This window comes from Phyllostomus hastatus, unplaced genomic scaffold (assembly GCF_019186645.2).
Source record: "Phyllostomus hastatus isolate PE091 unplaced genomic scaffold, TTU_PhHast_1.1 phas_contig_34, whole genome shotgun sequence".
Taxonomy (NCBI): Eukaryota; Metazoa; Chordata; class Mammalia; order Chiroptera; family Phyllostomidae; genus Phyllostomus; species Phyllostomus hastatus.
This window is the reverse complement of record NW_025333857.1, coordinates 30,479,678-30,507,500: the sequence shown is the minus strand read 5'-3', so window position 1 is coordinate 30,507,500 and position 27,823 is coordinate 30,479,678. Positions and strand designations below refer to the sequence as shown.

At 41.7% G+C, this 27,823-nt stretch overlaps 1 protein-coding gene across 1 annotated transcript in view; it reads right to left on the bottom strand.

Annotated features, from left to right (window-relative positions):
- Positions 1–742: 742 nt before the first annotated feature.
- The window catches only part of CFAP95 (cilia and flagella associated protein 95), a 183,988-nt gene continuing 156,907 nt past the window's right edge, over positions 743–27,823 (bottom strand). The window contains exon 6 of the mRNA XM_045840749.1: positions 743–1,471. Coding sequence (XP_045696705.1) covers positions 1,328–1,471 — 144 coding nt within the window. The 3' untranslated portion in view covers positions 743–1,327. The remainder of the gene's footprint in view (positions 1,472–27,823) is intronic.

Below are 27,823 nucleotides of genomic sequence, written 5' to 3'. Positions count from 1 at the left end.
TGACCCACTGGAAAGAACATGATTGACTGCCTACCATGTGACAGATACTGTGCTAGAGGTTAACTGCAAGTGAGAAGGACTCCCTGCTCATAGTACAGTAAGGAAGCTACAGCCTCCACTGGGGGAGAAACTGGCCACCTAGGCCGTGCCGTTTTGTTAGCCCAAGGCCTTGTCACTGTCAGAGGAGATTGGGACCAACAGAAGGAGGTGGCAGAACAGGAGGGTGGGGGAGGGGGGCGGGAGAGGACTCGAAGGCCTGTGGGCAGGCCTTACAGATTCATTTTGCCAGAAATCCCTCCATCCCATTGGCTTTGTTCCCCATGACCTGCCTGTTCCCTGGGACATTTGAATTTGCTACCTGGTCTAGAAAGATATTCTTGGAATACATTTTAGGGTCATGATTATTTTATAATGTTGGGGATTTTTGCTAAAATGTCCACTTTAGTGACAACACTTTAAAACACAAAATTGGAAGGAAAATGGGCTTCCTTAAGACATTAAGTTACCGAAAAAATGACTGTTTGTTCCATTCACTAGCCCCCCTCTCCCGGACCCCAGGTTGGGCTAGAAATAGAACTCCTATCTTCTAGTTCTCATTCTATATTATTTGTAAGCTGTGTGACCTCAGACAAATCCCTTCACCTCTCTGAGACTTTTTCCTTATCTGTAAAGACAGAGGATTGGATTTGATAATATTCAAGTTTCTTTTAAGTCAAATGATGTTCTAATCATTTAATCTGATGCTGTGATTCTTTGCTGATAGTACAGACTTCGGTGATATTTTAACAGAAGAACTTGGCATAGTTCCCTGGTTACTCGACTCAGGAATCCAACCCAAAGAGCCACACAGGTGGTTAGAGAAAGCAGGCAACTTTTGTTTCCAGAGTAAAATGCTTTGTTCAGACCAAAGAATGCCCATTATTAACTTCTGTTACAAAGAAAGCTCAACTAACTACAGGGAAGTAAAGATCACAGACAACACAATGGATCATAGGTAGGACACTTCTACAAGTAAAGATTCACAGGTGGCAGGTACGTTTTAAGTCCAAAAGTATTTTTAACATTGTCCTTTGCGGTTCAGATCCCAAAATCACCAAACAAATGTATAGCTTGTTTAATTAGGCGGTATTACCAGGACTCCAAGGGGCTTACTTCCTTTATGCAGCTTAAATCCACAGGCTAGTCTCAGGTGCTTAGCACAGAAAGGGAGAATCACTGTACCAAAGCCTGCATTGCTAGAGGGTGCAGCGGCTATGGGTGGAAAGAACGACTGTGAAGTTCTTAGGGAGGAATCAATGATGAGCACGCTCAGTGGAGTTTGTAGGTGTCAGGTCCCAGCAAGTAAGTGACCTGGTGAAGTGACGGCACAGGATCCCACGGCTGGTGAACTAGTGGTAAACGGACCGGTGCACAATCCCCAAGTGCTGGCCAGCTCACTGTCCACTTCTCCGCATATCAGCATCAGGGAACCCTGTGTGGGAAAGAGGGTCGAAAATACTAGTTAGAACGCTACAGCAGAAAGAAAATGTAGAGGCTTGCTAGCTTCACTGTTTCATTACCCAGATGAGGAAATGAGACCTGAAGAGGGAAAGTGAGTCTGCCAAGATTAAGCAGATGGTACAACCCCATTCGAGTCGATGTAAGTAATATATACTAATTGGTATTAATTAATTCACTCTTTCCTTTCTCAGGAGACTTTGTCTGAGGAACACTATTATCAGTCATTGTGGAGATATTTAAGGTTTCATTTGTCATACGCACTCTTATTTTATCCCTAAAATGAAATTGAGTCCTGGAGATTAACTGCAGAACTGAACCGATGCAGGAGACACACAGCAATGGGGCGCCACTCTCCATGAGGGGTCAGGGGTCACTCAGTGCCAGGGCAGGACTGGTGTGGCTGTCACAGGCCAGGGGTCAATTTGTTGAGAGGGCAAAAGTGACATACCCTAAGTTGCTCCTGAGACAGATAAGATGTAACCACCACCTTCTCTCAGATCTTAGTCAATTTCTAAGTGGGCGTGACTTCCAGTTTATGGAAATCCCAGCAGTGCCCTGGCTATTAGAACGAGGTCATCTACAGCTATGAGGACATTCAATCCTAACACAGACCATATTCACCCTCCCTTTCCCCACCTTCTTATTCCTGTCCACCCCGTGCCTCCCAAATCTTTTTGCCATGGCAAATAGGCTTTCCCTATTCCTAGTGGAAACAAAGGAGGGCTCTTCCTCATAAGATGAGGGGCCCACAATAGCTTTGGCTTCCTGACCCGATTTGACCAGGTCCCATCTGGGTCCTGGTTCTGGATGTGCTATCGCGTGATCTAAGACAAATCAATCTCTCCGAGTCTCAATTTCTTCACCTATAAAATGGACTAGATAACTCCAGGTTCCTAACTATAAAATTCCCAAGGTTTAGTAACATTTTTTTTTCTGTTCTTACAAGTGGCAGCAAGCTTCCAGAGAAATTTGTCATTGTTTATTAGATGCATAAGGCTATAAATAGAATGAAGCATAAGGTGACATGTGTTTAAAAGGCAATTCTTTTCTTGTGATATACCCTAAACATTTCATTTTATTCTACTCTCACTATCAATTACAGACATGGGGACACAAGAAACATTTGATTTATGGGTGGATAACCGGAACAGCACAAAACCTACCACAAAGTGAGATGGATACTGGGTTCACTGTCGATGGACAGATACAGTTGGTTACACAGACAAAACCGGAACAAAACCAAGGTCAGGATGGGCTAGCGATGCATCACAGAAAAACCACACGGTGGCCACGGTGTCAGAGGCTGCTGCTGTTGGCCTTCTCCTTATCTGTTCACCGATTCATCTTTCCATTCATTCTTGTATTGATTTTCTGATAACTTAAGGTAGCTTATCTAAGTTGTTAAGCAATCCACCTAAATGTTCAAACATGTCCTTTGCTGTGAAGGCACATTACTAGGGGACACAAGTGACAATAGAAAACATTGCAACACGAGGTGCAATGTTCTTCTTTCCTTTTGGATGATTATTCCTCAGCCTACTCTTGGAACTTGGCCACACACAGTCAAGAACCAAGACAAGGGAAATTCCCATGAAGAACCAGGTGTAAATAAAAATCTATGTGAAGTAATCAGCTGTGCCTGGGGAGACACTAACTGCCCGTCCCAGGGAAGAGAAAAAAAGAATAAAGGCTGTTGAGTTACATTCATTAATTGTCTCATTAGAAATGCCAGTTCAATATTTTAATATCTGTGTTGTACCCAAATGTGTATGCCATTCTGTGGACGTGGGAAGACCCCCTTAGGCCCAGACTCGCATTCTGGCACAAATGTAAAGGCCACAGAACTGGGTGGCTGGGGGGCACATTTCACACACATAGAAAGCACCATTCTTGTCCCTTTGCCAGGGTCAATGGGTCACATTTTCCACCATGGATCAGAGGAAGCTGCATCTATCTCAGGCACATGAGCAAATGGGAAAATCTGAACACAGGTCATTTATTCCACAAAAAGCAGCCAATGTGGTAAAACTTTAAAATTCTAATGATTTCACCACATCCCTGGACTTCTGGCCAGAGGAGGCAGTCCTAGAAGGGCTGTTGCCTCACTGCTTCCCCAAAGAGCCGAGAATCACCTCCCCCCACCCCCACAGCACACGTGCGCGTGTACACACACCCCTTTTTAATAGCCAGGAGATAAACTGTTCCTTTCCGTTCTCTCTGTTTGGTATCTGCCAAAGCTACGAGCTCCAAGTTCAGTTCATGAGTAATTACTCTGTGTCCAGCTTGATTGCTAGCTGTAGCAAATGCCAACCTTAACTGCACATTGTGGTCACCTGGAAACCTTTTAAAAAAACATAGCATGCCAGTGCCAGAATCTCTCAGAGGTTCTGACTTAACTGTCCTGGACTGGGACTTGGGAGGCAGGGTTTTTAAGGGTTCCCTGGTGATTGCAATGTGTGGCCAGGGTTGGGACGCCCCGCCCGCCCCCTCCGCCCCCGCCGCCCGGGCTTGGTACAGGAGGGACAGCAATGAATGTGGCACAGTCTCTCCTCTCTAACAGATCCCGTGTGTTTGGCTAATTTGTAACTGGCACTAAAGTCCCACCTTGGGAAAGGCAACCATTGATTTGGGCTTCGCTGACACTGTTCGCACAGGACAGAGATCGCTTTGGGGAGAAATGTGCACTCTCTGCTAGCCAAATGAATGGCCCCCTGTGGTTGTTCTAAAATGTCTCTGATTTGTTTCAGTCCCTTTTCTCACAGGCACAATTTCCTCCCACAGCTGAAACAGTCGATTAAACACAGTGGTCCCCTCCTGCCCAAAGTTCCCACCGCCTAGCGCAGAAACTGGCACAAAGATAACACACCGTCCATCCTGGCTCAAAGCAACCAGCAGAGACGATCACAGACGGAACCCAGATTTTGTCACAGGAGACAGGCTTATTGAGGTGCTTATGACCAAGCTGTTTATGAAACATCACTGCTGATACTATTCTTAAGCACATGAGATAGGTGAAAATAGCTCTATAATTTTTTTTGTCTCCCATTACCCCTTTGAGCAGGGGTCAATGATGTTTTCCAATGGTCAGAGCGTGCCCAATTGTGACCAGTGTAGGAAGCATCGCAGGAGTCTTGGCACAACTGGCCAATGGGAGCCTGCAGCCAAGGGGTGCTGTACACCACTGGGCACCTGGAGGGAAGGTAGGGACGGCACTTCCTGCCTGTTCTTCTCTCTGCCCCAACCACCACCTCTGACCTTGCCTGTGTGAACAGATGCCAACCCAGTGGCCCCGCTTGCACTTCTGGCTGGTTCTGCCCCCAGTTCTGGCTGGGATCCTGCCCCCAAGCCCAGCCTGCTGCCCTCGGCCCCCACCAATGACCCATCCATTAGTGAAGGCAAACTTCAGACCAGAGCCATCACTAGCAATTCTGGGGACAACTGTTCTCAAATCAGTCTTCCCATACTGTCTACCTCACCCCACCCAGTCTGGACACATCACCCGCACTTCGGCCCTCTCTCAGCTGGGGGCGGATCTCTGCCTCCATCCCTCTCACCCAGGCCCACCCCTAATATTCAGGAACCCATGGCAGGAACACAACTGATGGCTCTCACATTCTAAGTGTAACTGTTTAAAAGTTCCAAATCAAGTTAACTAACGGCTAAATAAAATACATTCTATCCTTCTGCCTTGCCAGGTACACACTTTCATAATGACGACCTTTACCTCTTCAGTGATATAACTGAACTACATTTTTGCATTTCTACATATATCATGATTTCAACATGTACTCATTCCCAATGGTGTAAAATATTAAAATATAATTTTTTCAAAGTACACAAATCTTAAATATATTTTGTCAAACATTTATCAAGTGTTAAAAATAAAAACTTTTAATGTTTTTGAAATTTTAAGTCTCCCCATATATCCAAGTATCTGTTAAAATTAAAAGGCAAAATACAGATTTCCAGTCAAGATGGTAGTGTAGACAGACATAGCTCACCTCTTCACACAACCACATTAAAATTACAACTAAAATATAGAACAACCATCACTCAGAACCATGAGAAATCAAGTTGAATGGAAGTTCAACAACTATGGAATTCAAAAAACCACATCCATCCAGACTGGTAGGAGGGTGCAGACATGGAACAAGCTGGTCCCTCACCCATGTGTGGTGGACAAAAATTCAGGAGGGATATCACAGGAGCAAGGAGTCCCAGCCCCACACCAGGTCCCTCAGCCCAGGGTTCCACTACAAGGAAGATAAGTCCCCACAACGTCTGACTGCAAAAACCAGCAGGGATTGAGTCAGTAGAAGAAACTGCTGGAACCCCAAGCAGTTCCTCTTAAAGAACCCACACATGGACTCACCTACTCAGACTCAGTCCCTCTGAGCTCCAGCGCCCAGGTAGCAGCTTGAAAGGCACGGGTGGTATACAGGGAAAAACTGAAGTATCTGTTATCAAGGTGAGCAGAGGCCATTGTTCCTTATCTAAATGCTCCCGCCACAGAGCCTGAAGTTGGTGCCATATCTGAGACTCTATCAATCTGCCTTGGAGATCCCCAGAAACTCCACTCGACCCAACTTCCAGACCCATCCAAGCTGCTTTTCCATGTGTATGGCTGGTTTTGGCTCATGCTGCACAACTTCCTAAATCCTCTCAAGCAAGCAACAGCAGGCCTCAGTGAGCCCCAGGCCCTGTACGAGCAGCAAACCAGCCTAGATTAACAGCTTGCTTTGCCTGGGAATCTCTAAGACCAGCACAAGTAGAAGCCATCTCAGATTGCTTTGTAGCTCAGGTAGGATGGCCCCAGGCAAAACACAGGTGAGGGCTAACCTGGGCCGGCACCACCCAAGAAACCCCAGTGCCAGCACACCCAGTGGACAGCTACAGACCACATCTGGGCACCACCACCCTGCCCCTTGCACAGCTGATCCCCTACAGAAGGCAGAGGTTGGTCGTAAGTGGTCCTAGGCAATCCTTGCAGCTGACTGGCTTGGGTAAATCCCTCCCATTGAACTGCCAACAGCAACCAAGGCTCAACTACAAGAGGAAGGTGTAATCAGCCCACAGGAAGGGCACACCTTGAGTACCCAGCTTGGGTGATAGGGGAGGGTGTGCCACTGGGCCCTATAGGACATGTACTACATTAGGCCACACTACCAAGAAACAGAGCCAAAGCAGCTCTACCTAGTACATAGAAACAAACTCAGGGAGGCTGCTAAAATGAGGAGGCAAAGAAATATCAAATCAAAACTCCAGAAAAAGAGCTCAGCGAAATGGAGATAAGTAATCTAGCAGATGCAGAGTTCAAAACTCTGTTTATAAGGAGGCTCAAGGAACTTACTGAGGACCTCAGCAGCATAAAAAAGATCTAGTCAGAAGTGAAGGATACTCTACTTGAAAAAAAAAACAATTTTAGGGTAACAACAGTAGAGTAGATGAATCCAAGAATCAAATCAATCATTTGGAACATAAGGACGCAAAAAACAACCAATCAGAACAACAAGAAGCAAAAAGAAAGCAAAAAATGAGAATAGTATAAACAGCCTCTGAGACAACTTCAATTGTTTCAACATTTGCCTCATATGGATTCCAGAAGGAGAAAAGAAAGAGCAAGAAACTGAAAGTCTATCTGAAAACAATAATGAAAGAAAACTTCCTTAATTTGGTGAAGGAAATAGACATACAAGTCCAGGCAGCACTGAGAGTCCCAAACAAGATGGACCCAGAAAGGCCCAAGACACATCATAATTACAATGTCAAAGGTTCAAGATAAAGAGAGAGTCTTAAAAACAGCAAGAGAAAAGAAGTTAGCTACCTATAGGTGAGTTCCCATTAGACTGTCAGCTGATCTCTCACGAGAAACTTTGCAGGCTAGAATGGATTGGCAAAAAATATTCAAAGTCATGAAAATCAGGGACCTACAGCCAAGACTGCTCTACTTAGCAAAGCTATCATTTAAAATGGAAGGGCAGATAAAGAGCTTCCCAGACAAGAAAAAACTAAAGGAGTTCATCATCACCAAACCATTATTATATGAAATGTTAAAGGGAAAAAGAAGATCAAATCTATGAACAATAAAGGCAAAAATACATATCTATCAACAATTGAATCAAAAAAACAAACTAAGCAAATAAGAACAGAGACAGGATCATGGATACAGAGAGCGTTCTTGATGGCTGCCAGATGGGAATGGGGTGTGTGGGAATGGGTGGAGAGGTGAGGGGATTAAGAATTACGAGTAGGTAGGTAAAGAATAGCCATGGGGATGTAAAGTAGAGTGTAGCAAATGGAGTAGCCAAAGAACTTATCTTATACTCACGAACCATGGACATGAACAATGGTGGGGGATTGCCTGAGGGAGCAGGAAGTGCTGGGTGGAGGTGGGCACAAGGGGAAAAATTGGGACAACTATAACAGCATAATCAACAAAATATAATTTAAAAAAAGGCAAAATATAAATTATAAAAATTATAATGAATGAATAAGAAAATGTTTAATTAAAAGTTTTAAAATAATGCTGAATTTATAAAATTTATTCTTTTGAAAATATTCAAATCAATAAATATTTTAACAAAATTTAACCAATTCAAAATGATAGGATCAGTCCAGTACAATAAAGAATCAGCATCACACTTTACAATACTATGTCTTCATCTGCATACATACAAATTTAACAAAAATGTTATAATGATAAACTATTTTAACTATTTAACTATTTTAAATAGTTAACTATTTAAAATTTTAACAAATTTTAACTATTTCCAAGCATTCTTCAGCTGCTATGGGCAACTGTTGCAAATTCTACAGTAATTTGTGAGTTTCTCTGGCACAACAAATTGAAACACAGAGAGAAGCAAGATAATGAACATTTGTCACTATTGGCAAGATAGATAAGAATTTATTGTATTCAGGCTGCCTGAGAGGAAAAATTTGACAAGTTAATTTATTTTTTCTCTCACTGAGTGCTTCTGGCCTAAAACAGTGACTGCCTCTGAAATCATCAGGGCACAACCCGCAAGGCCTCCTGGCATTCCAACGTAGCCACATTTTGTAACAATTGATTCCAGACAAAGTACAAGAGATGTACAGCAGCAGTCCCCAGGGGCCCGAACAATGGATCACAGGAATCTGTGTCCCGTCGTGGAACCTGTTGTATCAGTGTTGAACCTGAGAGGCCAGCTGCCCACATGCTCCTAATAAATTCATCTGTGCATGTGCTTGTGTGATCCTCAAGGGTGGAGCTCAGATCAGAGACCCCCCCAACCTGTCCCCACCCGCCGAGGTCGTTCCCCAGTTATCAAGGGGCCTGGCTCAGCACTAGAATTAGCTTTCAGCCACAGCTGGAGAAAGATTGCAGAATGTTCAAATATTTAATGTTGTAAACTCTGCTTGGAAGTACTTATACTCCAACCATAACTTGTAAATTTAGCAAAATATACTAGCTAATATTTTTAGATATTGGACAACAGGAGGACGCGACTGTGATTTTTGAGGAAAAGGAAACAAACAGGGTGAGTCTTATGATGTCCTGGCTTTCTGTCTGGAATGGTTTTCTGGGAGCATCAGGGAGGGAGGTCCCAGGTGAGCACAAAGACTCACTGAAAATGATGGGAATGCTCTCCATCTCGATCATGATTAATGCCTGCATAGCTGTATATTTGTCAGAAAAGTCTTGAATTCCTGCACCCAAAGAGGTGCATTCAATTAAACTGGTTTAATTTATAGCACAATTAAGCTGGTTTTTTAAAAAAATACTTTCAACTCTTGCACTCCCTAAATTCCAGCACCCTTTGGAAAATCCTTGGTTGCTCCACCCTAGTTAAAACTCTCCCTATATCATCCGGCAGAGGCAAAACTTGGAATGAGCTAGAACTAAACCTTGTAAAGCTCTATTAGGCACTCAGCTCTCTTTCAGCAAGCTGCCATGTTTTCTGGAAAATAGCCATCAACCTCCTACCCTAGATCCACACAATATCCCAAACCACCCCAGATGGGGTCAGAGTTTTCTGGCTGGTGAAGCCTCATCAGATTTAGACAGCTCTGTCCTACCCATGGACAGCAAGCTAAAGTCCCAGTATCATCACTAACAAAAATAAGCGCAGTACCAACATAGTTTTCATCACAGAACTCAAAGCTGTCTAAATCACACATAACAACTGGGGGAGGTGGAGGAGGACATGGTAGGGATAACGGGGGATGGTCAGAGACTTGACTTGGGGTGTTGGACACAACACAGTGTACGGATGATGTGTTGTAGTGCTGTGCCCCTGTGACACCCCAGTGAGTCCAATAAAAAATAAAACAAATTACAGATAACAATTGATTTTCAGCAGGCAATTCAGGAACACTTATCACTGTTGCCTTTTAATACATGCCCCAGATTCTGAGGAAGAGATTCTCAAACATTATTGGGCTTAAGAATCTTCTAAGAAGCTTGTTTCTAATACAGACCCCACCCCCATCGCCCTACATCCCCTGAATCAGGAGAACTCCAGTGGGGACTATTTTCTGCATTTTAAACAAGCACCTGATGCAGGCAGGCTGAGGACCACACTTTGAGAAATACTGGTCAGAGTGTTCTGTGTGGGGGAGGAAATCTCTGGAGGACTCCTGGAAACGCAGCTGGGCTAGAAACTCACAGGAAAGTCTTTTGGAACCAGAGGCCTAAGAAACTCCTAGAAGCCCCTGAGGTAGGAATGGGAAGAAGGGTTTGGAGAATGTCAAAAGGGGGATCAAAAGGGCAAAGCTGTTCTAAGAGAGAGTGCTAGGAGGGAAGGTTCAGATGTGATGGCCACATGCTGGGGACCCATCCCCACCTCCCTGCAGTGACTAGTGGGCTCCTGCTTGTTGAAATGTGATATTCAACATCTTCAGTGACCCTCCAATATTCAGTCATCACACCGTCCCTTGGAGGCAGACTCTGTAATGGAGATTAGCAAGCAGGAAAATTATTAAGGATACTCTTGGGATAAGGAGCCGTGGAGAAAAAAGATGGAAGCAAGAATGGGCAAGAGAGAAAGCTGGGCTGTGATGCAGATGGACTTAGCTAGTTGCTCAGGGGGCTCGGAAGTAGGAGCAAGCCCCTCATCATAGGCTACAGCTGGGGCACCTTCACCGTGACCAGTACTTGGATGTACCCCAGAAACAGGATAAGACCTTAGGCAAGGACACTCTTTTCACATGAGTCTTCCTGGAGAAGCCTGGTCTCTGAGGACCATCTTGGCATTGCTCTCAGTAGTTGGAGGAAGAATTTGCAGGCCCCCAAGGGGCTCATTATAACCACTACACCTCCCCACTTTGTTGCTGATTCTTTTTAAGAAGAATATTAATGTTGGTCCTGGCCAGGTAGCTCATTTGGTTAGAGCATCATTGCAGCACACCAAGGTTGCAAGTTTGATTCCCAGTCAGGGCACATACAAGAATCAACCAATGAAGACATGAATAAGTAGAAAAACAAATTGATGTTTCTCTTTCTCTTTCTCTAAAATCAATAAATTTAAAAGAATAATATTAATGTTTTAGCTGAACACCTTAAAATGTTTTATTTGTTTATTTGTTTGTTTATTTTTAGAGAGAGGGGAAGGGAGAGAGAAAGAGAGGGAGAGCAACATCAATGTGAGAGAAACACCAATCAGTTGCCTCTCATACGCACCCCATCCGGTGACCAAACCCACAACCCAGGCATGTGCCCTGACCGGGAATTAAACCAGTGACCTTTTGCTTTGCAGGATGATGCCCAGTCAACTCAGTCACATTGGTCCGGTCTTAGCTGAACATTATTGCCAAAATAATTTCCCCAATATTCTAGGCTATTATTGCATATGCTGGTGCTGCCAAGTGGCCAAGATGAATTCTTGGTTCCCCTTTCCTGATCTCTTCCACTTGCCAAACTCCATCTCACCCCTCAATTGTCAGTCCAGATGTGGCCTCCTCTGTGAAACCTTTCCGTTTCCATGAGTAAGCACAGGCTTTCCATTTCTACGTTCCCAGGGACCACCAGCTATCTCAGCAAGCTGGGTTGTGATACTGTTTATGTCTGCATGTCTTTCTCATGATTAGACTGTAAGACTCTGGGGGAAGGGATTGGTTTACTATTTCATCTTGTGCAGCCCCAGCATTCTGGCAAAGGCACAGAGTCAATATTTGTTGAATTATATCCACTGATATGAATGTAGCAGTGTCTCCATGATCTGGGTGAAGTCTGCCTCTCCTAAATTGCTTTGGCACCCTATCAACCATTATTATTTTTTTACTCTTGTTATTTTGTAGGAATAGAGATATTTTGAATTTTAAAGTGTTTACTTTCAGAAATAAATTTAAGTACCAATGTATTTCCTATTGGCCAAAATAGTATCAATGTTTCTAAAACTCTAAGAATATGTCACTCATTCTTATATAGTTCTTGTCCTCTTCTCTTTTGTGACGTTAAAAATTATTGTGTTTGGAAGCATATTAAGGAAATTAAAATTTAGATAATAAAAATAAACCACTTACTCTTGGTTCTTTCGTTCCAAATATTTTAGGAGACTGCCAGCCTTCGGCTCACTGTGCACAAATAATGCATCCTGTATGGAAATCTGAGTTACCTAGCTCTGGTCTCCCACTTACCCCAGTGACGTGTTCATAGTCTTCACAGACTGGCAGCTGAGGCAATGCCTGGCTAGTCCTCTTCCTAACATCCTCGTGTTAGGTTTCAGTTTTCTCATCTGTAACATGAGGAAACTTCACCAAAAATTCTAATATCTCTTCCAGCTCTATCCTTCTTTGCTTCTATGGTTCTAACTATATTGAAGCACAGAATGGCTATTTATAAAATGTTTTATTTGATATTTTAAATACAGTTCAAAATTTAGACAATGTTGCCATCACAGAACAGGGTTTCTATTTATTTTTTTAAGATTCTGCAATGAACACTTTTAAAATTTCTTTATTTTTAGAAAGAGGAGAAAGGAGGGAGAAAGAAAGGGAGAGAAACACTGATTGGTTGCCTCTCACACGCCCCCTACTGGGGACCTGGCCCACACCCAGGACCTTCCAGTTCGCAGGCCAGAGCTCAATCTACCCAGTCACACCAGCTAGGGCGGCTTTCTATTTAAAAGGGGCTTAGTTTAGGATCTCTCTTTCAAAAAAGTGATACCTGTTCTTCTTTGGGTAACCCAACTAAAAATGTTGCTACATTAAACATTCCATATAAATGCATAGAGTTCTAAAGTATTTTTAGCAAGAAATGTGTATGTTAGATAAAGGGAAAAAGAAATCAAAGTAGAAAATACATGATGTAAAGCTGCTACTTAGAAATAAAACAATTTTCAAATCCTTAGATTAAAATTGGAGCCCTTATCTGCAGACCATCTCTGTGGTGCTTTATAGAGAATAGAAAAGCAGGCTCTTAAGACTGGTGTTTATACTCTCTTCCCCTTCCCCCAAATTCTCACCTAATCTATTTTCTGCAGTTGAAACTGAAGGGCTCCCTTGGGAAGCTAGAGATACACACGGAGTCTCCGAGAAGAAATGACAAGCAGCTAAGTTAAATGGTGTGCACAGAAGAAAACTGGGGCAAAGCGACATGTTTCAGGAGATATATGGCCTCTCCCAGAACATCGCACTTGTGGTTTCCCGGTATCTGTGAAACTTGGACCAATTTAAGGTGCTGTATTTGATAGATTCTAGCAGAACTGAAGGGAAACTGGGTTGGTGTTTTTTAAAACTTTATTGCTTTTTGGAAGATAAATTTCTTTTCACATTATTTCTCTTTTTCTATAAGATATATTACTATACTTCCTGGCCATTTGGGAGCCAATAACAGTTATTTCTTTCTTTCTTTTATTTTTTTTTATTTTTTGGATGCCTCCTGATTTACAATGAATCTTTCTAGGTAGTAGTCTAAAACAAAAACAAAAACAAACAAGAGATGCAGTGATGATAAAGAATCATAGAATCTGGAAGCTGGAAAGGGCCCCGGAGGACAACGGTGTGCGGCTGTGCTGTGGCTTTGCTTCCTTCTCTGTATGCACAGTAACCCATCCAGTCCACCCCGAGAGAATGAGGCCTGGGTGGGAAGCAGGACTGCTGGGTCCTAGCTCTCATTTCTCAGCCAGCCGGCAAAGGACTATAAACAAACCACTCAACATTTGGTTACCTCTCAGTGAACCACTGTTTGACTTTGACTGAAGCATTTAATCTTCAGTTGTCTCATCTGGAGAATAAAGTTGACTTAGACAATTGCAAGAGCCTCTTTCAGTTGGAAACATTCTGTTCTTTCCTGATGACATACCCAAAGCTAAAACAATGTGTATTTTTCTCTCAACTGTCTGAGTCCATTGCTCTAAGAAAACTCAGTATAGCCCTGGCTGGCATAGCTCAGTGGATTGAGCGTGGGCTGCGAACCAAAGTGTTGCAGGTTCAATTCCCAGTCAGGGCACATGCCTGGGTTGCAGGCCATGGCCCCCAGCAACAGCACAGTGATGTTTTTCTCTCTCCCCCTCTCTCTCTTACTCCCTCTCCTCCCTCTCTAAAAATAAATAAATAAAATCTTAAAAAAAAAGAAAACTCAGTATAAACAAAAACCTTGAATTTTCTAAGTTAGGGGACTGGTACCCTAAAGGCCAAATGTAACCCCCAATAATCACCATCCTCAAGTTTACTATACCTCTCCCACTCTTACCTCCTGTTTATAGCCTCGGCAATCTCTCACCATCATTTAGATATTACCCACACTTCCTCACATGCCCTCCACCCCTCTTCTTTCCCCTGAGCCAGCCACACAGTTCAGCACCACTTTCTCTTGCACTAACTGAATCTTTACCTCATTGCTCACCACCTTTTTCTCCTGCTTCTCCTGCTTCTCCTGCTTTGGCTGAATCTTGTAGTTCCTCCTAGAACTTTTAGAGTTCATTCCAGACTCAAGCTCAACATTAAAACGACACAAGTCATGATTAATTTAATTTTATCTATCATAGAAATATTGTACAAGATTTTCTACTTTCCTCTGAGGCGTACATGAAGGCTCGCCTTTTTGTGTTCAGCAAATGACAATCTCAGGGCCTCATGCTGAGGACTCTACCAAGTGCCTTTAACTACTAGTATTTCAAGGAGGAGAAATTCCTAAGTATGGGCTTCAGAGCTTAAAGCAGACGACGCTTGGCCCATTGTGAGATAGTGCCATGGGACCGAGGAGGGATTTCCAGGAATCTTTTCAGTTCAAACGCAGATGAACTTAAGAATGCAAACTACTATGCCAAGCCCAGCAGCACAGGAATTAATTTCATGGACAGAAAAAACTGATGATACTTAATTATGGTTATTTATTTCACAGGTTATTTATCTCTTAATGTTCAATATTCTGATGGAAATAATGAGGAAGACCCTTCCTTTTCCTTCATAATCTACCTCAAACTTTCAATTTAGTAAACTGTGTTTTTGCACACTAAAATTAAAAATTTATAAATGGTAAAAAACAAAATACAATGAGCTCTGCTCTCTAAATCTGCATTGTTGTGGTTTCAGTTGTTTTGAAATGCGACTGGTTTCAAAGCCCTGATGTAACACTGAAGCTCGCCCCATGCCTTGCTTCTCTCTGAGTTTCAGCAGGCGAAATGGACACTCTTTACATGCATCTTTACATTTTCACCGAGACAAGTCAAATGAGGAATTTTATGAACAAGAAAAATAGAACTTCTCACCTGAGTGAAATATGTTCTTTGGGAAAAGGTGCCATAAAACTCTAGGATGTTATTGATTTGTTGGTCAACAAGAAAGCAATGCTATTTATAATTAACTTCTCAAAAATGTACAGCATTCCTAAGAAAAGAGACCCATTTTCCATGAGGTCTTGCAATACTTCAATAATCCTGCTAAAAATAAATCTTTTAATTCTAAACCTGGCTTTTAATGGAAAATATTCTACTTTTTTTGTCACACAGGTTAAGGATCGCAGGAATTTTCCAAGCTATGATCTGTGGGGTTGGCTTTTACATGCCTGTAACACAACATCAATGATGGGCCATTTTTCTTTTTTTTTTTTGAGAAATCCTATTTGAAGATGAGAAGTTGATTCAGTACGGAAAAATAATACATCATTTTTTCCAAGAAGCATAGACATCTATTCCAAGAATTTATTTCATTTGGAATAAGGCTGTAATCTGTGGTGTCATTACTAGTAGGACATCTACCATTTTCTTAAAGTTGCTAAGGTTTAACAGTTTTTATGAAATATTAACTTCACGTATAGCAAACTTTCTCCCCAGAGAGATAAAGTGACTTACCTAAATTGGCAGTTAGCTAATGACAGGAAAAAAATGAACTTCCTGATTTTTTGATGTGGTTTCAAAGTCACACAATCAGAGGAAAGAGGAGAAGTAAATATCTTCATTTTCTATTTAACTTTCTATCATTTTGGCCATGGCTGCCGTTTTAACCCAGACTAACCCTTAAGTTCAAATCTCTTCTTAATTTTAACTTCTTTTCTGTCTTCCTCTCCATAGCTTCAATTTTTAAAAGGAGTTTTAAGGCATTTGCTGATATGCATTCTATGATAACTTCAAAGTTTTAAAGTTACATATATTTTTATTTGTATTACTTTATTTTACATAGAATTAATAAGAGGATTCTAATTTACTCTGTTGTTTTCAGCTACATTAAAGCCAAGATTGGCTCTTTTTAAATTCAGAATCACAGTTTATCTGTCCCTTTACTAAGTTCCCACATGGGTAGTGTAATTATTTACTTCAGCATCTCTAAAAATCATTGCAAATATGGTAAGTTTTAGTTGTTCATGCATATCAATTTATATACAAACAACTTAAAATTTATTTTCATTTCCTACAATTTGCACTTTTACATTTCAGGTTTGCTTGTGCTGCAATTTGACACGAAGTTTGAGTGCTTAAATACATAAGGTAGTTTCAAGAGGCACAGAGCTACAAACAATTTTCATGCAAGTGTGGATTAGAAGGAGCCTGTTCTATGAATACGAGAAGGTGTGTAGAAGAGGTAGGGTCAGCATGCCCTCCATTTTATTCAAAGGCCAATAACAACAGCTGTGAAAGGTGGTGCATTGCCAGTGGTTCATTTTTTTCATTCAATTCCCCCATGACTTATGGTTATTATTGTGTTACCTGGTATATACAAAAAATAAGAGGGTGATCTGAAATTGTGTTTGTTCTCTTTACTTCTTACCTGCAGAATGCAATTTCAGAAAAGCCCCTGAGAGGTAAGCTCTTTCAGGTAGACTTGAAGATACCCTAAGCACCAATCATTGTGCCAGTCTGATGCCTTGTGCCGGCTTTCAAGTTTAGGATTGTAGAATTTAAAGCTGGGGGGCCCCTGAAAATTATCTGCTCACTCACACTCATTGTATAGATGAGAAAACTAAGAACCAGAAACACATGTCCAATGTCACACAGCCTGCTAGTAACAAAGGTAAGATGAGAGTCCAATATCTGGATCCATAGCCCTGTGCTTCCTTCCCCAAGCCCCCTCCAGGATTCTATTTAGATATCTAAGCTGTACCTTTTATGTAGTTAATTTGAGGCTTCCTAGATTCTAATGAAATGGCCTACCAAATGGATGCAGCAAAAAAGCATGGTGAAAGTCAAAGGTTTAAAGAGGTAGCACCCTGCCACAGGGCCAAGAGCAATGGGTTAGGTCTCTGACGCCTAGGATTTCTTCTGTTCACTATCAGGCGCCACGGTCAAGTTCTTCAGCCTCACTGAGCCTGAGTGTCCTCAATGGTAAAACAGAAAGGTAATGGGAAGATTGATGGAAGAGTGTAGGAGGACGCGTCTGACACATACAGGTGTTCAGTAACACCTGTTCAATCTGCAATCAAGGGGTAATTCAAGAACCCAAGTAAATGGCAGCAGAGAATTCATAAAGCTACTTTAAACCTGATTTCTTTTCTGGAAAAGTTATTCTGTTGGACTCATTCAGTCAAGAAATATTTATTGAATGCCTACTATGTGCCAGACACTGTCTTAGGTACAAGGGATAAAATGGTAGCATAAAGACAGGGTCTCTATTCTTAGCAGTTTTACAGACCAATGGAGGACACAGAGAAGTGGACAGGCAATGACATGCTATGATAACATAGCAAAAAGAAGGGGACCTTAACCTAGACCAGGAAGATTTGGAAGGCTCTCCAGAGGAAGCCACTTGTGAGCTGAGATGTGATGGAGAAATAGGAGTCAGCCAGACTGAGAGGACTGGGTGAAGTGGTCCCAGAAATAAAAATACAGTGTGAAGACTTCGAGGTAAAGGAGTTTAGTGCTCTGGAGGAAACCAAAGACATTAACTATGCCCTGGTTACAGTGTGGGGCTTGAGGCTGCAGGAGGGGCTGAGGCCAGATCTCATAGGCCCATTTATTAGACTTATCCTAATATCAAGAGAAAATGTTAAGTTACAAAGTGCAACAATGACATAAATGGCTTTTTCAATGAGGAATCAGATTTTTTCTTAACCTTGAGTTTTTTTCAGGGGCATGAACAAATCAATGTATGTTCATTTCAATTTTAAATAACTTCTTATCTTGTCCATAATCCATGTAAATCATTAGTCAAATTATAGCCACCTCCACTGGACCTTCATTTAAAAAACTTACAGAGACAAGTTAATTTTAGTCAAAATGTCAGTAGAGCCTGCAATCACAAGTGACCAGTAGGGATGAAAAATTATTTATGGAATAAACACATGCACTGCAAAGTGTTAAAATTTCCCAGCATTTGAGTGAAGAAAAAAAAAAAGACAGGAAGGACTGGGATAAGAAACCAGAGTAAATACATAAAAAATAAATGTGAAAATATCATACGCTAAACCATGAGCCTATTAAAATCACCATGCCCAGTCGATCCACAAGATGCAGAAAGCTCAGGAAGCCCAGAGCACCACTGACTAGCTTTGCCAGATAAACCAGGTCACGCCCAGCAAGCAGGAGACCCAGTGGAAAAAAAGATAACCTTTGTTTGCCAGAAGTGCTGCCATGACCAACAAACTTTTCCTGAGCCTCAGCCTAGAATGTGGCTCTGCCAGTGCACCCAGTGCCTGAAGTTCTGGCCCATGTCCTCTGGTTTGGAGCCAGGAAGGGTGCCATGCATCTACACTGGAAACCCTCTTGTGCATGGGAGACCCATACCATCAAGCGAGTCCTCAATTCTGTGGGTTTTGTCATTGTAAGATTCATGAACTAATTTTTAGCCAGCTTTACTTGGACATTTTCTACACATTTAAGAACTATAAAACAAGTAGAAACAGCAATCACTTGCATTTATGGAGCACTATTCTTCCTAAATGCCCAAAGCTTCAGAATATGAGCACAGTGTTTTCTGGGAAAAGCACTCCCCTCAAGCTGAAGAATTCATTTTGCCAAATATAAGGATTTATGGACCACAAACAAGAGAGGTGATAGCTGATGTCAGGGAAAGAGCTGAACATCAGAGGCCTTAAAGTGGAAATGTGAGAAATAAGAACAACAAAAAGAGGCCTTCAGGGTTAGAAGTGTGAAAACCGCCCAGATGAGGGACCAAGGACAGTGGGCAAGGGCTCTTTGCAACATATGCTGCATTCTGACTCTCAGCACTTAGTTGTTTAATTACATATATAATAAATGCCTTCTCAGACATTATATATAGAAACAAACAATTCAGTTAAAAAGTGGGCAGAGGACCTGAATAGACATTTATCCAAAGAGGACATACAGACAGCCAATAAACATATATATATATGAAAAATGATCAACATCACTAATCATCAGTAAAATGCAAATTAAAACCATAATGAGACGTCATCTCACACCTGTCAGAATGGCTATCATCAAGAAATCAACAAACAAGCGTTAGCAAGGATGTGGAAAAAAGAGAACCCTCGTGTGTTTTTGGTGGGATTGCAGACTGGTGCAGCCACTGTGGAAAATAGCACAGAACTACCTTATGACCCAGAATTTCACTTCTGGGTATTTATCTGAAGAAACCCAAAATACTAATATGAAAAGATATAAGCACCCCTATGTTCATTGCAGCATTATTTACAATAACCAAGATATGGAAGCAACCCAAGGGCCCATCAATAGACACTTGGATAAAGAAGAAGTGGTACATATATACAATGGAATATAACTTGCCCATAAAAAAGAATGAAATCTTATCATTTGTGACAAAATGGATGGACTTAGAGGGTATTATACTAAGAGAAATAAGTTAGAGAAAGACAAATACCATATGATTTCACTTACATGTGGAATCTAAAGAACAACATAAACAAACAAAAGGGAAACAAACTCATAGACAATGAGAACAAACTGATGATTGCCAGATGGTAGGCTGGGTGAAAAAGGTGAAGGGATTAAGAAGTACAAATTGGAAGTCACGAAATAGTCATAGGGATGTAAGCTCCAGCATATGGAAGACAGTCAATAATATTGCAATAACGATGTATGGTGTGGGGGAAAAACTTCATAAATTATATAAATGTGTAACCACTATGATGTATACCTGAAACTAATATAAAGTAATATCTAATGTCAACTATAATTTAAAAAATAAAATAAAATAAATTTAAAGCAAATATTATTATAAAGCACAGGTTTATTGCCCCCAAATTTGGAAAGCACAGGTAAAGAAAAGGTAATTTCAGCATTGAAATGTAATCACAGTTAACACTTTTGTATCTATCTTCCCAAATACCTGTTGCCCTAGCTTCCTCACCTTCTCTTTACATATAACTATACACTCATGATCTCACTTTTATAAGAGATAAATTTATATATTCATGTATATGTTTAAGATAGTATCAAACTCCAAATGCCATTTCAGAATCTTTCCATTTTTAACACTCATGACCATCACCCCCTTGGATATATATCTGATGAGGGCAGAGCCTTTGCTTGTCTTGCTGTTTCCTTGGAATCTGCAACAGTATCTTGGTATAGACATCAAATAAATATCTATTGACTGAATGAACAATAAGTGAATATTCTTCCAAGTCAGTTAGGCATAGATATTCATGCCTATAGCATATTAATGTATAATGTATAATAATCAAACATTTGTATAGAATTGCCATCCCAGCAATTGCCGTCTGCATGCACCAGTGCTATCTACCTCAGGTCGAATGCTGGCCTTTTATCAAACTTCTCTGGCCTCCCCTAGGTCCCTCCTCCCAACTCTTACTTTTCTGACTACCATGAACTGTTCATCATCTCTTTTTGGTTCTTAGCAGTTTCCATCTTGTTTTATAGATATTTCAGTCCATGTTTCTTCATCTCAATACAGTTTAGTTTTATTGTGGCGTTTATGTCTAGTTTAGCTTTGTAATAATAATAGCCAAAATAACTCCATGCATGTATGTGTCAGAGACTGTAATTATGTCTTATATGTGAATTATGTGATTTAACATTATTAACAACCACATAAAGTAAGTGAGTAGTTTTCTAGGGCTGTCATAACAAAATACCACAGACTGGGTGGCTTAAACAACATGAATTTATTTTCTCACAGTTCTGGAGGCTGGAAGTCCAAGATCAAGGCATCAGTAGGGTTGGTTTCCTCTCAGGTCTGTCTTCTTGGCTTGCAGTCGACCGCCTTCTTGCTGCCTCTTCACACGGATGTTTCTCTGCCACGTGCACCCCTATGGCTCTTCCTCTTCTTACAATGACACTAGTCACATTGGATTAGGGTCCTGCCCCAATGGCCTTATTTTAATGTAATTACCTCTTTAAAGACCTTATTTCCAAAAATGAGTTGCTAAAGGTTGGGACTTTAACATATGAATTTGGGGGGACAAAATTTAGCTCATAACAGAGGTATTTTATAGATGAGTTATCTGACTCTCAGAAAGGCAAAGTGACTTGCTCTAGGCCTAAATGAGCCTTGCACTCACATCCCTCTCAGTCCATAATCTGCTCCCTGGAGCCATTGCCTCCCTGCACCCTCACCCCTCACCCACCCCCAGATCATCTGCAGTGGTGCCTGTTGCCCGGTGCAGGTGCTCCCTGAGTTGCTGTTGAGTGAATAAATGACACACACACAAGAATGAAGCACGAGCTGGTTAATGATGAAAAGGTAAGTCCTGGTATTAGGATGTCCAAGGGGATGGGGACTGAGAGGGAATTGAAATGATTGATTTAAGGACATAGTTCAAAGTGGCCCACCTAATCTTCTTCCATTCAACGGCCAGGGGACATAAGCATAATGAACCTGGCTTCAGACAAAGTTAAAGGCAACTTAGAAAGGAGATTCCAGACCGAAACAAAAGCAAAAACTTGATGGTAGCAATAGTGCCTCTTCAGAGGGGCTGAGATACAGTTTGGAGTAACATACAAACAAAAAATCTGGGACCGAGGATAAAAATGGTCAAAGTGAGAGTTAAATGAATTAAAGAGATCATTGGGATATTGTCAAAAGAAAGAGCTACGGTTGAAATTTTAGAATCTTGAAATAATGAACAGAAACTTGTCACACTATCCAAAACAATGCTTTCAGGGGCCCAGTCCCATCTATCCCTTAGGCCGGTGATTATCAACCTTTTCATCTCACGGCACGAATAAACTAGCGACTAACATTTTGTGGCCCACCAAAAGAATATATTTTTTTGCCAGCCTGACAGAAAGAGTAGATATAATTTTGATTTGTTTACAGTGCATGGCTATTGTTGTGTTGGCTGTTGTCATTTTTTAAGTTTGACAATCTAAGGGAAAAGAGGTCAGTGCCCCTGACTAAATAGCCATGTGTCACATGTTTTAAAAATTCTTGCAGCACAGCGGTTGAAAATTGCTGCCTTAGGCCCTTTCTAGTCACTCTGGCCTCCAGATGCGAGGCCCTGCCTGCCTCTGCCTGTGGGCTTTCTCGAATCCTTGGAGTCTGCTCTGCTCTTGTGGGCAACAGACCTGCCATGCCAGGGAGGTAAAAGGAGCAGCCCTCAACCCACTCACTGGCAGGAGCCAATGGATAAATGCCTCGGATCCCTCACAACTCCAGTGGAATAACTTGGAGGTGTGGAGCCCACACTACCTCTCAGAGCTTCCCAAAGCTTCAGTTGCCCCTGGTAGGAAATTGCTAGATAACACATTAAGTTTTGGCTACCTTAACTTCCCTGCTTCAGTCTCTCACTCCACCAGGAATGTTTCCTGGGGTAACTTCCCAAACAAATTACTTGCACCTAAATCCTTGCCTCAGAGGCCCGCTTGTGTGGGAGGAAGTAAGGCGCTCCTGTGGGCAGAACACGTACACAGATGTTGCACCTAGCTGCCCCTTACAACGCAGCCTTCTCCTGCGTGACCTCACCCCACTGGGGGAAGTTAGCAGAGGAAGGCCGCTAAGGAAACAGACAGAATGCAAGATCTTCTCCCAGTAAAATTTCCTCATTTTTTAAAAAACAAAACCATTTTCCAGGGTCCTATATTCCAGGGTCCCAACCTTAACATTGACTTTCCAAAGTGATTTTTTAAAAACGTAGGCCTCTCACTAAAGGATATACCAAAAAAAAGTTCTATGGTCATAGAAATTTGGAAAATGTGGGGTTAGACAAAGTCAATCAGGATTTTTATAGCAGGAATTCTTCTGTATTGAGGAGTACCCAAACTACCAAAGAGGGAGACAGAGTGTGGATCATTTCCCAGGTTATTTGTCTAAGAGTCTCCTGAGAGGTCAGGGGTCCTCAGAACACACAGAAGAAATGCTGCCTGTCTCTGACATAATCTATGGGAAACCTTCGCACGGAGCAGTCTCGGCTCCCTATTCAGCCCACACCTCCCACCACTCCTTCCTCCTCTCTGCCTCCATCTGCTGCCCAGGCTTCAACTCAAAAAGGATTCTCAGAATTCTGCAAACACATCGGGCCCTTTCCTAGCTCTGGGCCTTCGTGTGTGTTGCTTCTCTGCCTGGAGTGCCATCTTTCACTTTCTCACTTGGTGAAATTCTCTTGGTTAATCTTTCCAGACATGGCCTAAATTACTTCCCATGGACAAGCTTCTCTGGCAACCCACATCTTATTTATCTTCATGTTCCCAGCATTTTGCATGGGACTCCGACCCTACAAAGCAGGTTTTTGTATGAATGAATTGAAGGAACATATGAGTGAAGTGAGGTGTAAGGAAGTTAAATGGTGCTGGACAGTTCATACTTCTCTGAGCCCGAAGCCTAGAATAGAATGCAAGCCTCTTACTTGTACTCCAGGTTCATTCCACTGTCTCTGTCCACACCCCAGAAATTAGTGATATATTCAGGGAATTTGATTATTACTTTAAAAAAATTGTGATAAAATCCTCATTGCATAAATTTACCTTTTCAACCATTTTTCAGTGTCTAGTTCAGGAATATTAAATACATTTACATTGTTGGGCAACCAGTCTCCAGTTTGTTTTCATCTTTCAGAACTGAAACTCTATGCCTATTAAACAATAATTTCCATTATCCCCTCCACACCCCAAGCCCCTGGCAACCACCATTGTTCTTTCTATGTCTATAAATATGGCTACTCTAAATAATTTTTCTCTTTCTTTCTTTCTTTCTTTCTTTCCTTCCTTCCTCTCTCTCTCTCTCTCTCTCTCTCTCTCTCTCTTTCTTTCTTTCTTTTGTGACTGGCTTATTTCAGTTAGCATAATGTTCTTCAGCTTCATCCATATTGTAGCATGTGAGACTTTCTTTCTTTTTAGGGATGAATAATATTCTATTATGTGTATATACCACCTTCTGTTTATCCATTCATTCATCAGTAGACACTTGGGTTCCTTCTGCATATTGGCTATTGTGAGTTATGCTACAATGAACACGGGTATACAAATATCTCTTCAAGACCTTGTTTTCAATTCTTTAGGTATATTTGATGATTATTTTCCAAGCACATTTAGGTTTTAACATATTCCTTTATGGTTACAGAGATACTGAATAATGCCCTAAACTTTCTCTTGTTAGCTATAACCAGAAGCATAAAACCAGCAATTTGGTAAAGAAAAACATTATGTCAATTAGGATTTTTTGATTGCTTGTAATGGAAACCAATATGTCTCAGTCTAAGCTGATGAGAAGATTTACTGCAAAGGTTTGAGAGTATCTGTGGTACCCAATGAAGAGTCAACCTTACATGAAGATGGGCACCACCAGGCTGTAGGAATGAGTGGGACCAGAGCTCCAAGAAGTGCTCAGGACCCTTTGTCTCTAGGTCTCCATACTCTTCTGTCTCCATGTCTGCTGCATTTTTTTTCACAGTATGCTGGCTTCATTTGGAAGAAAACTGGCATTCAATGCCCCTCACTTTCACACCTATGGCTCTAGCCCCTGTGAGGAGAATGGCTTAACTATCTCTCATTCTCAAATCCAAAATCTCAAGGGTGCACATTTTTGTTAAGTTCCCATCCCGCAGATGAAATAAGGCTGGGAGGGCATAACCAAACTGTTGGCTGGTCTCAGTGCAATGACGTGGATACTTGTGATGAAGAAGGGCAGGCAGTTACCAAAATGCCATAGGTCCGGAATGACAGTAAGCCTGCTAATACCCTAGCAGGTGGGCTGCAGAGTGAAAGACAATGGGATGAGAAAGTCTTCAACCACCTCATCCCTGATCAATGCTTTCATGGGGCTACAGGGAGAAGGTTGTGTAGAACATAGTGAACTCTGCAGGAGAAAAATATTTTGATCAAACTCCTGTCTCACCAACCAAATGAATCCACAGATAATGAGGCAGGAAAAAGGCCTGCTGGCCCTGAGATATCTTTAGACAAGTTTTGTGTCATAGGGCAATTCTAGCAAGTGACTTATGAGAGGAGGAAAAAATGAAAACATCAAGGTTTCTACAATATCAAACCAGTCCCGAGGCCAAGATTAAAAGGAAACAAGAACAATACCCAGGCTGAGGCCGGACTGTACCATTTCCAGGCAAGAACACCCAAGTTCAGGTGCCCCCATGGCATCTTATTTGATAATTGGATGGAGAAATGCAGTTGGCCGAGGAAGCAGAAAGAAGAGTATGAAACTATCACTAAAAATCAAAACTAAGCTCACATCACTGGTGGCCTGTCTCTGATGAAATGTTCTTCCTGTTTGCTCACCGATTCTGAATGGTCAGTCTTTCCAGCAGCGGTTCCAGGGTGCTAGCGCAATGAACCTCAGACAGCGCATGAAAAACAAGGGCTGCAAAGTTTGGGGAATAGCAGAAAATTAAGTCTTAGCTGAGCTGCTGTAAATATCACAGCCCGAAAACAGAGCGCATCAGCAAACTGTGCTGGCAGTGACGGTAATGAATTTGTCCTTCCCCTGCAAAATGATCAGGGATGCATAATAAGGTATTCTGAGGTTTTGGGGTAAGGAGAGGGTGATAATGAGAGAGAAAGGAAAACAAATAGTGTCTGTAAATTAAAATATTTCTTCAATCAAGAGCACTTTTTTCTCAGCCAAAGCTAACAGCTGAGCTCAAATGACCCTCCTTCAGAAACTCACCTGAAGTACCCTTCCACGACTGTTAGCTGTAGCTCTTTCATGGTACTCACCCGTTTAGGGTAGCTCTGTGTGGCCATGTCTTACTGTCACAAGGAGATTATGAACTTCTTGAAGGTGAGAGGGAGGATTTGTTTCTTTTGTTTGTCTAGTATGCCCCTAAACGTCCAGAAGAACTAATATTCATTGACTGTCTCTAAGATGCCAAGCACTGCCGGAGACATTGTCACGTTGTAGCCCCAAGGGATCCTCCCAAACACCCTGCAAGGGGGCACAGCTGCCACGTACCACCCAAGAAGAGCCTGAAGTGCAGAGTAGCTCAATTCATACCATAATGAGCTGAGATCGGAACCCAAGCCTACCCGATCCCAACACCTGTGCTCTTTCTTCCTCACTGCACTGCCCACTTGGTAAACAGCAATTGTATTTTCTAGTAGTTATGCTGATAACACTAATAATAGCTAGTTTCATCGAGGACTTTCTCTGATCCAGGTCCTGAGTAGATGCTTTACATGAATTACTATAATTAATACTACAGCCTACGAGTTTGGTAATATTATTATTCCTATTTAATAGATTAAGAAAACTCAGGGACAGAGAGATTAATTAAATTGCCTGAACCTTACAGTGAGTGTGTGCTCTCAATCATTATCCTCTACTGATTTTAAAATACAAAGACACACATACACACGAGCCAACGTACTTTGAGCAATGACTCTGCACTAGGCTCTGCGAATTTTCTGATTTACTCCTCACTTAAACCCTCAGGACAAAGCAGGTATTCAGTAAATTGTGGAATAAATGAACAATTGAAGATAAAAATAGAGCTACAATATCACTAAGTGCCAAAGTTAAGAAAAGTCCAGAAACTCCTCTGCGTTTACACTGTTAATACCATGGTCCCAAACTACGGAATGCACATTGAATACATAAGAACAATACAGACAGTAGGGAAAAAAAGATTTTGGTTTGAAAAATGAGCATAGTATGAAATTAATAACAACCCACTCAGTATGAAACAGGCCTCCTTTGTTGCTCTAGGATCTTAAATGAACTGTGCCAGAAAAATCAGCATTTGCAAAGAAGACAAACAGAAGCTTCCAACTTCGTCTTGATTTTATATCAGAAATACATCTCTCCTAAGCTGGTGACAAATCTTCTGTGGATACATCCAGATGAACTAGACCATGATATGGTGGCCTTGGAAGAATAGAGAGCACTAGACAAAAAGTAAAAATGCTTGGTCCTACTTCTAGCTTTTCCAGCTTCCTTAGTCATTTGTGCCATCCACCAAATGTTTCTCTGCCACCTGAGGTTAGGTATGGCCATGTGACTTGCTCTGGCCAATGAAGTGTGACCAGCAGCCATGTGTCCCTTACAGGCAGAAGCTGCAGAATTAGTGCACGGTTTGCCCTGTTCTCCCTTTTTCTGTCATGAAGACAGATGTTCCCTCCTCTTCTGTCATGATGACTGATGATGTTCTAGAAGGCATTCGTCACCCTGCATTCCTAAGTAAAAATGACATGCAGCAGGCCACCCACAGTGGAAGCACAGCATGAATGAGAAATAAATATGTCGTTTTAAGCCACAGAAGTCTGTTGCTTGTTATTTTAGCATAACTAAGTCCAACCTGATTAATATACCAACTAATGAGCTATGTGACCTTGGGCCAGTAACTTTACCAGCCTGTGTATCAGCTTTCTTATCTGCAAACCTAACAGGTAAGCCTAGAACAGGCAGGTTTAATCTGGGGGTCCATGAATGTGCTTCAGGATGACAATAAATTCCCAAAATTATAGGAAATATTTTGTGTTCACGTGTGTGTGAGAGAGAGAGACACACACACAGACAGACAGATGGGGGGAGATTTTACATATTTCTGGGAGAGGGTTCA